This window comes from Copadichromis virginalis, linkage group LG5 (genome assembly GCF_057382275.1).
Source record: "Copadichromis virginalis isolate Kocher_CV1m ecotype Utaka linkage group LG5, C_Virginalis_male_GT1.1, whole genome shotgun sequence".
Taxonomy (NCBI): Eukaryota; Metazoa; Chordata; class Actinopteri; order Cichliformes; family Cichlidae; genus Copadichromis; species Copadichromis virginalis.
Window position 1 is genome coordinate 26,418,825 of NC_140622.1, and position 12,715 is coordinate 26,431,539.

Here is a 12,715-nt window from a genome sequence, read left to right on the forward strand (position 1 = left end):
ACTGCCATGAGAACGTAGTTCTAAGAATTAGTCTCAAAATAGTTTTCCATATGCTAGCTCCATAGTGTACTGGTTAACACATTTCCTTAATATACAAAAGATCCCTGTGTTGAGACCAGTAGGGGTTACAAAACCAGCCTCAAGAGGTCACAAGCCAGTCTGCTCCCATTTGGGAGTATTAATGGGAGAATTGTGCCAGAAAAGACATCCAGTGTAAAATATGTAGATCCATCCATAAGGGAGGCACTGAAACTACCTGCTACAGAACTTTCTATATGCTGATAGATATAGTCTTTTCTTTTGACAGTGCAAGAATAGACTGTCCCCATACAGTAAAAGCTATTGTACGAGGCTTGAAATAATGATTGTATCAATCTAATTAATGATAAAAGGTGAACAAGTATCCTCCTCCAAAAGGAATGTTTAAGACAATATTTGTTTTAAAACTCATTTACTCACCAAAAAAGGAGTATCCCAGTGTTGGCCATGGCATAAGCTAAACCCAGGATTCCACTACCCATAATAGCATTGCCCAAGTTGAAGACCGACATGCCAAAAGACGTCTTTCCTTCAAACTGTAAATGCAATATAAATAAATAAATAAAAAACAGAGTATACATTAAATGCCAATTTAAGATAAAACCTAACGTTGTTACCTATGTTATATAGCTATAATTGTTGGGTTTCTCACTTACATCTGTGAAACGTATGGGTTTCTTTCCGCCTTCGTTGGGCAAAAATTCCTCGTTCTCCAGTCCATCATCAGGCTCTTCATATCTAGAGGCCAGATTTGCAGGTGTTAATTGATGGCATTTCCATCCACCACTGAGAAAGTGAGCAAACATCGTCTGCAGACTCTAGCAAATCATGTGCTTTGAAGGTGACGTAATGAGCAAATATGTAGCTGAAAACCCTTGACGTAAATCTCTGCAAACATACCTGACTGTTTGAGTGCCATTTCTGTATAAGGATCCACCAGTTGAGGCGAGCACAAAAACAAGGTAAACATGCATTTAAAAAAGCAAATATTATTTATGAAGTTATACTTTATGTGGTTCACCACATCTGTTATCTTGTTCATCATTTTCAATGTTAATGGAGAATTATCATAGTGGCAACAGTAAGCAAAAACAAATCAAACATCTGCTTTTAGCTTTAGCAGTGACATTTGAATTTAAAAGAATATTGGTTAATTGGATTTACGAGATTGTGGCTTTCACACAAGTATAACTAGAGAAAGACGAAAAGGAAAGCGTAAAAAATACTTGCTTCAAGCTGTATTAAACAAAGGCAGCCATTCATAAGGAAAGAATACTCACTGATCCTCATCTAGCATTGTTTTCAATGGCACACCCACATCATCGCCGAGGTCATGACTTTTCCCGTTTGATAATATGTTCATCTCTGATTGAGAAGGCTCCATAATTCAAGCTCTGTTTGGTGTATGCGTTCGATTAAAGCAGTTCTTATGAGTGACTTGAATATCTAGGGCAGAGGTGGAAAGAACATGAGTCAGATAACATATCAGACAAGAGGCCTTATTTGTTTTGGATAAACCATTTCATAAAGACAATGTACACTTAACATGCTTAATGGCCCTCAAGACATGTGGTTTCAGCCAGCCTGTTGTAGACAATCAGCTACTTTTTAATGCTTGTGGAAACACAAGCTTTCTCTAAAAGTTCATAGACTTTTGATTAGTCCATGTGAAAAATATCCTTATATACATCTCTGCAAGTTTGTTAAACTTGAAAAGGGTGGACCTGAAGAAACCCTTATATACAATCCTTCTTTTCAGAGAGGGCCTAGAAATATGCTGTGGGGCTGCCTTTGTCTGTGCCACATCACTGAAAGCTAAACTTTACAAGCCACAAACAAGTCATTTGTTTTTGCCTAATTTTCTTTTTTAGAAATTGGAACAAAATGTTGTGTTCATGACGTTATCAAATTTTTCTATCCAGAATACATCTGTACAGCACAGGAATGACTCAGAGTCAACAGAGTGACGTTCAACATGCCTGACAACAGGATCTGACCTCATTTGTTCTTTTTCAGAAGTTTCTGCAGTCCATACACTGAACTGCAAATAATGAAATGTGAGGATGAAATATGACGATGCATGTTCTGCTTTCCAGAACTTCAGAATGGAGCAAAGCAAACAAGTCAGGATCACTAAGGCAAAGTCCACAGTCAGAGTACTTTTTTTATAACCGTATTTGCTCTTGTCTTTTATATTCCAGATCCCTCGATTTTTAGTGCTACTGCTGACATCCCCACACAATGACACTGTGGCCTTGATGATGAATATAAACATGAGTATGATTAAACGAGATGCCAGATCACTCACAACAAAATGCTTCAAATAACAGAGAAAGCGCTTTCCAAAGCAGCTATTATGAGGCTACTATAATTATACAGTTTAACAGTAGCATCAGTGTGGGGGATGCTGTATTCACAGTTACAGTCAGAAGAGAATGTCAGAGTATTTGTCATTTATCATTAGCAAGCCTGTAATTAATAGCTCTTTAAAATTTGCCTCGGACTTTTTAACAGAAATAAATACTCTTCTATACTTCAGTGAGAACTTAGACAGACAATGGTGTGTTGTTAGTAGTTTCCGCTGTGACCAGGGTAGATCAGCTCAATTGTGTTCACAGTGTCCTCTCTGCCAGAAGATCACTGCTGTGGCTATTCATAGTGTACAATTAAAGAGTGTCATTGATACAATGCCACTGAAGCTAGGAAAGAAACTTGAGAGGACACTGCGTGCTGCTTCACAATACAATCGGGTACTGAGCTCTTCAAATTTATGAATACCTTTCATCAATTAAAAAAAGAAGAAGATCTAAATCTGGATTTTAAATTAAAAAGAAAAAATACCTAACATTACTGATACCTTGCACCATGTTATCTGGTGAGTCAGTATTTGCTCAATGATACCACGTCCCTTAACGTAGCCTCAATCCCCTAGCCTAAAAACCCCTGATGTAAACACTTCCTGTTGCAACACTGGCCTTTGACAGCAATTATTTCCAGTGAGGTAAATTCAGAGGAGAAAATGTTGTGTGAATGCTATTTTCAAATTGAAATACACTTTGTGATACAAGTTATGATTAGTGTTGGCCATCACACGAAAAGCAATCGCAAACAAGCAAAAATAAATCAAACTTAGAAACGTAAACATGTAGAGCTCAAAATGTTGAGCCTCTCACGGTGAGTGAAACTACAGTCATTATGTTTGTTCATGAACAACCACAAAGCATGGGATCACTGAATTTACAGTAAACACAACAAGAGCCTATTGTTTTGTCTCGTGACTTTATCATGTTTATACCTAAATACAGCAGTGACTGTTCTGTTGTAGTCTTCTATATATCTAAAACTCAACATATATGTCTTGACCATAATGCACAGCACCATGCATGGTGAGAACAAAATGCAACAATGCAACATATCAGCTGCCAAACACAGTTGTCAAGATCATTTGGGCTTGCTGTTTGCCACAGGTCGTGGGCACCTTGCTGTCCGTATGCCAGTACTCTAAATGTGAGGCCATCTGTCCTACAGCAAAATCTTGGCCCCAACTTGGTCATACAACTGGATAATGATCCCAAGCACAGCAGCAAATCTACAGCAGAATGAATCAAGATGTTGCAATGACACAGTCAAAGTCCAGACCTCAACCTGATTGAAATGCTGCTGTGAGACCTGAACAACTCTGCCCATAAATGAATGGTTACAAATGTAAATGAACTGAAGCAGTGTTATTAAGAGGAAGAGTGGGCCAAAATTCCTCCTCAATAATGGAAGAGACTGATAAAGTCAAACGGAAAAAGATTACTTTGAGTTATCGGTGCTAAAGGTGGATCTACTGAAACATAGACTACTCTGTGTTTCACAGGGCTGCATTACGGAAGAGGATTAGGGACACTGGGGGAAAAAAGTGGGCACGTCTTTTTTTTTCTTCTTTTCCTGAATTCTGAAAAAAAAGTCAGAATTCTGACTTTTTTCTCAGATTGTTTTTCCAGTGGCCCTAATCCTCTTCCGTACTGCATAGAGTACCATGAAAAATAAGAAAAATCTCAGTTTGGTTCATCAAAAAATGATAAAACTGTTAATGCAAGAAAAGCATAATCTAACCACAACCATAAAAAAGTATTATGGTTAAGGTTATTCAATTAAATGTCAAATTATTCAAGGCTGTATTCTCTCTAAATTATTGCATTATTTCTAAAGTTACAAGTACACAATTTCCTCTTATGACCACTAAAAAACCTCATTTAGAGGGAATGAAAATAAAGGTCTTACTGTAGAAACACATGCAACAAAGTGAGTGTGCACGTGTGCACGTGTGTGCATGATCACTGAAACAAAACTGAGTGCAACTGAGAACACTCTTATAAAATAACCCATGAACATTTAAACTTCCTCATTTATTTCTTTATTCAAAAGTATGGAAAGAGCTGCCAGGGGAAATAAAAAGTCTGATGAAACTTTAAAAAGGCTACAAGAGCAGAGGTGGCCAACTAAAACTATGTGAAAACACAGTTGCAGGACAAATTGGGAAATAAAAAGTCTTGGGAAATTGGGAATATAAATTGATTCATAACACTAATCAGAGCCGCAATGGTAGTCCTACTAAGATCACACCACAGACAGCAGAGGTGAATATGAGAAGGGAAAGCGCTTCAGACTTGGCACAGGGATTATCAATGGAAGTCAGTGTTTCTGTGACAGTGTGGACAATGTTAAGGACATTGCACAATGTCAGTCTCAGCGGATGGCGTCTGACGCTTGTTTGCTATTCAACACAAAACTGCAAGATTCAATTTAGCTATAGAACATCAACATATAATTGATGACTGGATAATCATTGTTCAGTGAGCTCCTCGTGATCTTGACCAACATAAATATATTTGGCATCAGGATGTTTGGCACAAAGCTCGCCAGGACTACCATATTGTCTCAACACTGAAGTACAGAGGTGGGGGGACAGGAGCATGACTTTTATAGATGGCACCGTACATCCTAATGGATTTACCAAACTATGGACTGAAAAGACAACATAGTACCACATAATTACTAGTTACAGAAGTAAAAGGACTCAAATTACCACAAAGTTTATAAAATTTGGCTCAAATGTTAAAAACAGATTTGTATACAAATTTTATCAGAAGTGTGGCTTTGCTAAACCAGAGAATTCTTTATTATTGTGAAAAGGAGATATGATAGATATGAGGCACTTTGCAGTATATCTTAGCAAATACATATCAAATTTAAATTTTAAAAAAGTTGTTTTCAAAGAAATATCACAAGTCAAACCAGCTCCACATATTTTTCTACATTCAGAATCTTTTTTCAGAGTACAAAAAGTTAATAGACACATGAAAAAGTTTCTGAAAATTGTAGGAGATATTAGGAAAATGTCACAGCTGCTACAGCTGGGACACATCTCAGTATAGAACTTTGACAAATACAGAAAATAGTTGCCAGTGATTTCCACTTAAATGTTCCCATAAAACACAAAAGTAAACTAAAGCCAAATTATTTCTTTATACTAACACATATAAGATAATTTTAAAGAGCAGAGCTTGTCACTGATCCAGAAGCCTGAGTTTTTTAAGCGTATATTTGTGTCCCGTGAAAATTTGTGACGTTCACTCCTAAAACCATTCGACCTGTGAATTTGGTCATTTTCTTTCCAAAGAAATTACCCCGCCTACGTGGAAATTTAGCTCTAAAACCTGTTGAAATGCGGGCTGGTTCTAAAAAGGTATCAATTTAAAACTTGCTTTAACATAATTTCAATAACTCTTAGACTTTATATAGATTCCAAATGAGTTTTGTTTTCAGCAACGAAGTGACAAAAACTGAAAAGTCTCATTTTGAGCTACTATATTTATCTGACATTTGAAATGTTTGAACAAGTGGGAGGGTTAAAGATTAGCTGATTTCTTTCTCTCTTTTTTGACAATTCAAGGTTAAAAGTTCAAGTAAGAGGAGCTATTTATATATTTTTTCTTATCATTAAAACCAGAGCATCTATTCCTGTGACACTAGGACATAAAGCAGGGCATGCACGCGACAAACACGGGACAGTGGGGAGCAGGCAAGCACATGTAGATGAGAAAGGCGCATGTGGCACGAGGTTCAGCCAAGAGCGCCTGGCAGCACCAGCTCATCCTAATCCACGTGCTTCCAGGGGACAGGGGACCACATGCTCATGTCTTGCATTACAGCCAGAACTTGAATTACATATTCTTTCCATTTATCATGATAGGTTTCTCAACAACTAAAACCTTCATATTAACACGAACGTTTTAAACAGTTCAAAAGAACAGATGATTTATTTTACTTTAAACAGGCATGACTAGAAAGTATACTAAAAGTATTCTAACCATTCATTTTGAAGGAAAACTGAGGTGTTTAATTTAGAAATGAATTGCATAAATTATATATTATACAAATGTATAACGTCAAATGTATGTTAAATCAAACAGACAGGGACATTAAAGACTACATAAAAAGAAAATAGTTGCAGGAAAAAAAAAGGAGTGCTGTTAACTATAAAACATTTCTGTTTTTAGCTTTAACTACCCCCAAGTAGTTCTGAAATTGCCTTTTTGCTGAACTGCATAAATAAAGTAAAAAATAAACATGATAGACATTTATTTAAGCAACTTGATGCTTTGGTACAACTGTCTTCCATCTCTAAGGTTGAACCCTCTATAATTTCAATAAAATAATCTTGGCTTATTTTTCTTAGTCATCACATAAACGCTGCCTAAATCATTTAAAGGGTCATAAAATGAAGCACCACCACTAGAAAGCACACAAGGACGAAATTCAATGTGCAGTTGTGCAAGCAGACAATACAGTCTGTGTTTGTACAAAGATTTAGTTGAAAACATTAGGCTCAGTTGTCCGATAAAGGATGATTTGTAGAGCAATAGCAAACACCCAACAAACCTCCCCATATTTCATCAGTACGGGTTCAGGTGCACCCTGATGGTAGGTGAAGTTGTGAGTTACACATCCCAGAGGCTGACACTTTAGGATCTAGGGAACCATAAAATGTCAGATTTTATTTTAAGCCTAATTGATACATCCCGAATTGTTCCAAAGGAAGTCAGTACAAGCACCTGTACAGGTCCGAGTAGATATAAAAGCTATTATTTATGATTATTTATGCAAGTTTTTCCCAGATTCTCCTGTCTACAATCTTTATAATTAATGCTAGATGTAAAATGTTATAGACAATAATAAAGCAAAAATTTAAAAAACAGTAGGACATTTTATTTATGATTCACATTTTATTATACAATCATTATATAGTCACTGTGTTTAACACAGAAGATAAAAACACTCAAACGTACATAGGTTCATGACAAAAACACAAAGAAATAAAATACAACAGACAAGCGCACATATGCAGTTATAGAGAACAGCACCGGGTTTCAGGCTTGATAGCACAGAACGAAGTCACCATGGAAAGAAGACAGTAAAAGATACTTCAAATTAGTTTAACCAGGATGGTTCAAAGACAGCTTGAGTTATCAGTAATGTCTTGATCCTTTGAGAAGAGTTTTACATTTGTTGCTACCATGGTTTTGAACTGATTTTGCCCATTTGTAGTAAAAAAAATAGTTTAAAAAAACAAACAAAATTTTGTATCGTGTTGAAACCCAGCAAATACACAGATGTATTTTACATTGTGCAAATTATGCAATTATTATGCTTTATTAGCACTAAAGCAGTTAATAAAGCCACTGTAATGCTTTCTATAAATGACCTCTCAACTTCAACTATCTAGCAAGACAGACCAAGATGATAGCATGACTTTGTACCGTGAGAATAAGAGATTACATATATTTATCAGCTGTAATTAAGTGTTTATTAACAAACACTATTTTTTTTTGTAATCTACAGTGTTACAAAGAAGATCTTCTGAATAACAAGAATTAACCATATATATCTGTGCCATACATGAGTAAAGTGAAAAATCAGTGCAGTGCAATAATAATAAACCAACTATATTTCTTTTAATATTAAAAGCATATGTCCTACAGTTATCAAAAGGAAGTAAGAAGTAACTACAACCAGCTTTTTTTAAAGGGGCTGTTTGATTTAATTTTTAGCCAAAACAGTTTGGTAAGTTATTTAAGCAAATAGTTAACTCTCATTAATTATGATTACTTGATAAACTGCAGGACATTTTTCTGAAGCACAGTTTGGTAACCAGGAGTTTGCAGCGGGAAGTACTGAGCAATTATACTCTGTGCATGTGTTTCAGGCAGCTTTTACACTGCATCACAAGAATGTTGCATTTTTCATTTTTAACGGGTGAATTACTGACAGGGCAGGGTGTTGTTTTATTTGAACAGTTAAAAAATACAAAATGATTAAATGTGACATCAATGCGAGAATAAAGTGATTGCAGTGGAAGCATTATAGCAGGTACCCTGGCTTAAAGGCCTACGGATATTTTGATTCCTTGTTACGACATGGGGGAAAATAATAATAAATGTTTTATGTTGTATGTTTTTATTACATTGTCTCTGAGGGCTTTTATGTCTCATATTATGATTTGAACAATTAAGTGTCCCTTTTCACATTTTTCCATGAAACACTGTTTTGAGAAAGAAGGATGAATGCAGTAATAATGTTGTATGAGGAAAACCTATCAAAGTGACCACTTTAATGAGTAAATTGTAATGTCAGGCTTTTGGGATAAAACCTAAACATTTACCGAGGGAATGGGAAACCTTAGTGTTTTCTATAATCTTTCCCATATGGGTCAGTACACACAGAGCAATAATTTTGTCCATCAGATCCAGAATTTATCATTATTGTTCATTTGAAGTCCAGTTATTGTCTCTACTGAGGGAAATATCTTACTCTTTCATGTCTAACTCTATCTGATGTATGGTGTTGAGTAGATTTCACTCAGCACTCCTTGGAAAACATGTCTGCTGCAGCCAAAAATGATGCATGATGCTATGAGTTAGAAATCGAAATAATGAGCTGAAATTTGAACAGCTGCTATCTAACATTTTATTATTATTAATTGTCATTCAGGGGATTTCTTGGGGTTACAAAACATTAGACTAAATAGCCAAGGAAATTCTTTAGGACAAGTACAAATATAAATACAAAATCTATGGCTCATTGTGGAATATTTCAGTCATCATATATTAACATGTCAGTGCATATTCATCCACAGGGAACAAACTTGGGGGATAAAAGCTTAAAAAATCCACTCTGAACAGAATTAGAGCTCTCTTTTCAATCTTAACTCTCTCATAAAATGCTGAACAAAATGTATTTTTGCCACACAATATAAACAATATCAACAAACGACTATGACTTTCTAATGACTTCAATATAAATAGACACTGGCGCATGATGAAGTCTGGTTCAACCCACAAAGATTATGAGACCCATGACAAAGATAATAATAACCTGACACATGACAGTTAGACTGACTTAAATACAACATTTCACAGGTCTCTTTAATGTGACACATGAGTACAGCTGGCTGCATCCCACATGGATAAAACACTGACTTCCACGCACTGTGCACCTGTCAGGTTCCTGCTCAAACTCCTAGTCACTTTGTTCATTACACAAGGCTTATCTGCTCATTCTGCACTATAATGACCCCAGGACAAAACCCCACACTGGGGTTTCGATAGGGACCAAAGTCAAACACATACACCCTCTCTCACACTACCTGGAAACCAATTTTTTTCCCCCCCCAATATGTCACAGTCGAACACATCTAGTCAACACATGCATTTAAGCAGCTTGGGGTCGAAAGATCTTGACAGCCATTGCAGAAAAACATTCACCACCTACCACATTTCCACACATTTCCAGCAAAAGGAAAATCTAAGCCAGCCGCCTGCAGCCCACTTGTTAAGTTTTATCCTACATTAACACAAGCTGTTATGCTGATTTCAAAACAAAGCAAAACAAAACTGCAGCTTCATGAAACCACCTGGCCCAAACAGTTTTACTGTAAGTATTGTTATTATTGCTGAACAACACTTTACAGTTAAGCAGCTTTTCAACATAAACAGCCACTGTAAATTCTTAATTATATACTCAGAGCTAGAATGCACACTGTATGCAAAAATTAAAAAAAAAAAAAAAAAAAAGTGTCACTCTCACTAATCTTCCACCCATCATCTTGTTGTACTATCATTTGGTTTTCAGTTTCTCACAAAACAAATGCTCACAGTCAAGTAGCTGAAACCTGTTTATTTTAGGCATCTTCAGCTGAAAATGGCTCGTTTTAAATGTATTTATTACCTGTTACAATTTATTTATTTATTTAACTGAACTGTAGCCTCTTTATTGGTCAACACATAAGCCTAGTTTATACTTAGAATGGGATAAAAATCCATTTCACAGCATTATCTAAATTAAAATGACCACAAATAAATAAATCAAGTAACAATACAGCAGAAGTAGCCTGATACAAATCAAGACACATTCAGCTTAAGAAAACAGAAAAGCAGCGAATATTTAGTTCACAAAAACCTCAGTGACACAACATATGAAATGTAATAATGTAATCATGCTTAATCTTCAGCCCACAGTAACAAAGGCAGACTTTAAAGTGCTTTAAAGGGCTGCTCTTAGTTCCTTCTGGTGTTTATAGCTACTGATCCACTCTTGCCGTTGTTAGATGTTTGTCACCTTGTGGTGAACTAAGTCGGAAAAAATTTTAGTTTCCGTCGGATATGGTTTCGCTAAGAGGAGGAAAAGGAAAGGGCTTAGCTACTCCATACCATGTGCCTGCATGTGCTACAGCCTAAACCGCAGGGAAGTAGCCTGTTCTACAACCTGTAAGAATACTGGGACACTGGGGTCACAACATGTCAAAGTTTTACACCTTCCTGTGAAAAAAATTAGCTCAAAATAGGAATCATATAAGCGATCAAACCCGTTTCTGTGTCACATACTGCTCACGTAGGCATTCGTCCAGCTTGGATTTACCTGTTGCAACTGCGCTACAGTAACTTTCAGGCGCATCGGTTTATATTTAAGAAAGATTCACAACAACAACGGATGAGCACCAGTTTGTTGCCCTGGATGAAACGCATAGTCGTGACATCTGCTCTTGGCGCTCACTCCAGAGGGACCGAGCTACTCTTTCTTCATTGATCACCCCCTTTTAGGAAACAAAGCTATAGCCTATATATCCAAAGAGTGAAGCTACAATTTCCTTTATGTCTTCTTCATTGCTTTCCCCTTAGGTTACTATATTCCTGCGTGGTTGAATGAAAATCAAAAGATTGCAATAAAGGTTTAAAGTATTATTTTACAAGTGTCCACCTCTCAGTGAAGGCAGAAAAACCTGGAAATATGTCAGTCACAATAAGTAACAAAGCCATTCCCCTAAAAAATAAATATAAATAAATAAAACAAATAAAAAAGACAGGCTTGTGATGTCTTACCAAAAGCTCGTATCACGAAGCTTCCACGATAATTCCGCTGGTAAGTGGGAACAATCTGATGACCTCGCTCTCCTTTCGTGCGTTTCGCGTGTCTTTCTTTTCCTCAGGGAAGGTGAGAGTTGCCCATCTATCTGTCTATCTGTATTCGTGGATTTTTACGCACATTTGTACCGTCTCTTTCCAAACCAGTGGCCACAAACTGTTCTTTGAGAGATGGTCTGCATTGTAAAACCATTTGAAGCTCCAACTGTGGGGGTCGTGGTAGGTCCGCCTCCTTTGCAACCCCCGCCGCCCCCGCCGGGTATTTAGCCGCGTTGCTCGATGTAGTGTTCAGCCACTTGGTTCTGTGAGTGAGCCTGTGAGCGAATATGAGGAAAAAAATCTGACTTTCAGCAGGCAGTGATTACTCAAGTCTTCGGAATGAAGAACTTAACTGCACGGCTCTTTAGATCTGCCTGATAATAGAGGAGACGTCCTGCTAAGTTTCACATACGTGTAGTAATTGTCTGAAAGCTTTTAAAAACCCGACAGTGCCAAATACGCGCGTTCATCTTTGTCTCCCTATATTCCGCATACCGTGGTTCCTGCACTGAAAAGCTGTATTAGTACATTATTTTTCTTAAATTGTGTGTCTTGTGTTGGATCCAGTGGTTTCCTCTGCTCGCTCACAAAAAAAATTGCAAAGGTGAGGAGGTCACTTGTTTGCTTCTGGCACTCAGACAAGTGTTTACCATACTTGTCTGAGTGCCAGAATTTTATTTTATGTATTTATTTTTCTTAATCTAAATCAATAAATTGATTTGAGATGTGGCTTTGGTGCAGGTATGAGTTATTAAAGTTTAAGATATCTTATCCTGAAATATCACCAGCCAGCAGCTGCACAAATACAGACAATTATCAGAATTCAGTAGAATAGACCATAAGAGGAAACCAATGAAAGACAAAAATAGTGTAGTTGTAGATAAAATATTAAAACATAAAATAAACAAGCCTAGTGTGAAGCAAGAGTTGCAACCCAGATTGGATCAAATAACTGGCTATTACATAGCTTACAAGTATATCATAAAGGTATGGTTATACTGCAGAAATGAATCATGTAGTTTTACACTGTTGCCACGACATTAAATTATTTTAAGCAAAAGACAACTTAAATTAAATGTCACTTTAGCGTCCTCTAGAGGTCATGCTGATTGAAGGAAGATTTAGAGACGCCAATTAACAGATTAATGCTCATTCACATCTCCATAAAC

The 12,715-nt window shown here is 36.6% G+C and overlaps 1 protein-coding gene across 2 annotated transcripts in view; it reads right to left on the reverse strand.

The window, feature by feature from the left end:
* The window catches only part of slc38a3b (solute carrier family 38 member 3b), a 30,597-nt gene extending 18,809 nt beyond the window's left edge, over positions 1–11,788 (reverse strand). Inside the window, exons 1-5 of one of the 2 annotated variants that reach the window (XM_085457062.1) lie at positions 11,466–11,788; positions 1,320–1,485; positions 940–960; positions 696–777; positions 460–575 (exon numbers count right to left, since the gene is read on the reverse strand). In XM_085457062.1, coding sequence (XP_085313188.1) covers positions 460–575; positions 696–777; positions 940–960; positions 1,320–1,423 — 323 coding nt within the window. In that variant the 5' untranslated portion in view covers positions 1,424–1,485; positions 11,466–11,788. The remainder of the gene's footprint in view (positions 1–459; positions 576–695; positions 778–939; positions 961–1,319; positions 1,486–11,465) is intronic. The other variant, XM_085457064.1, reaches the window with a different exon arrangement.
* Positions 11,789–12,715: the final 927 nt, after the last annotated feature.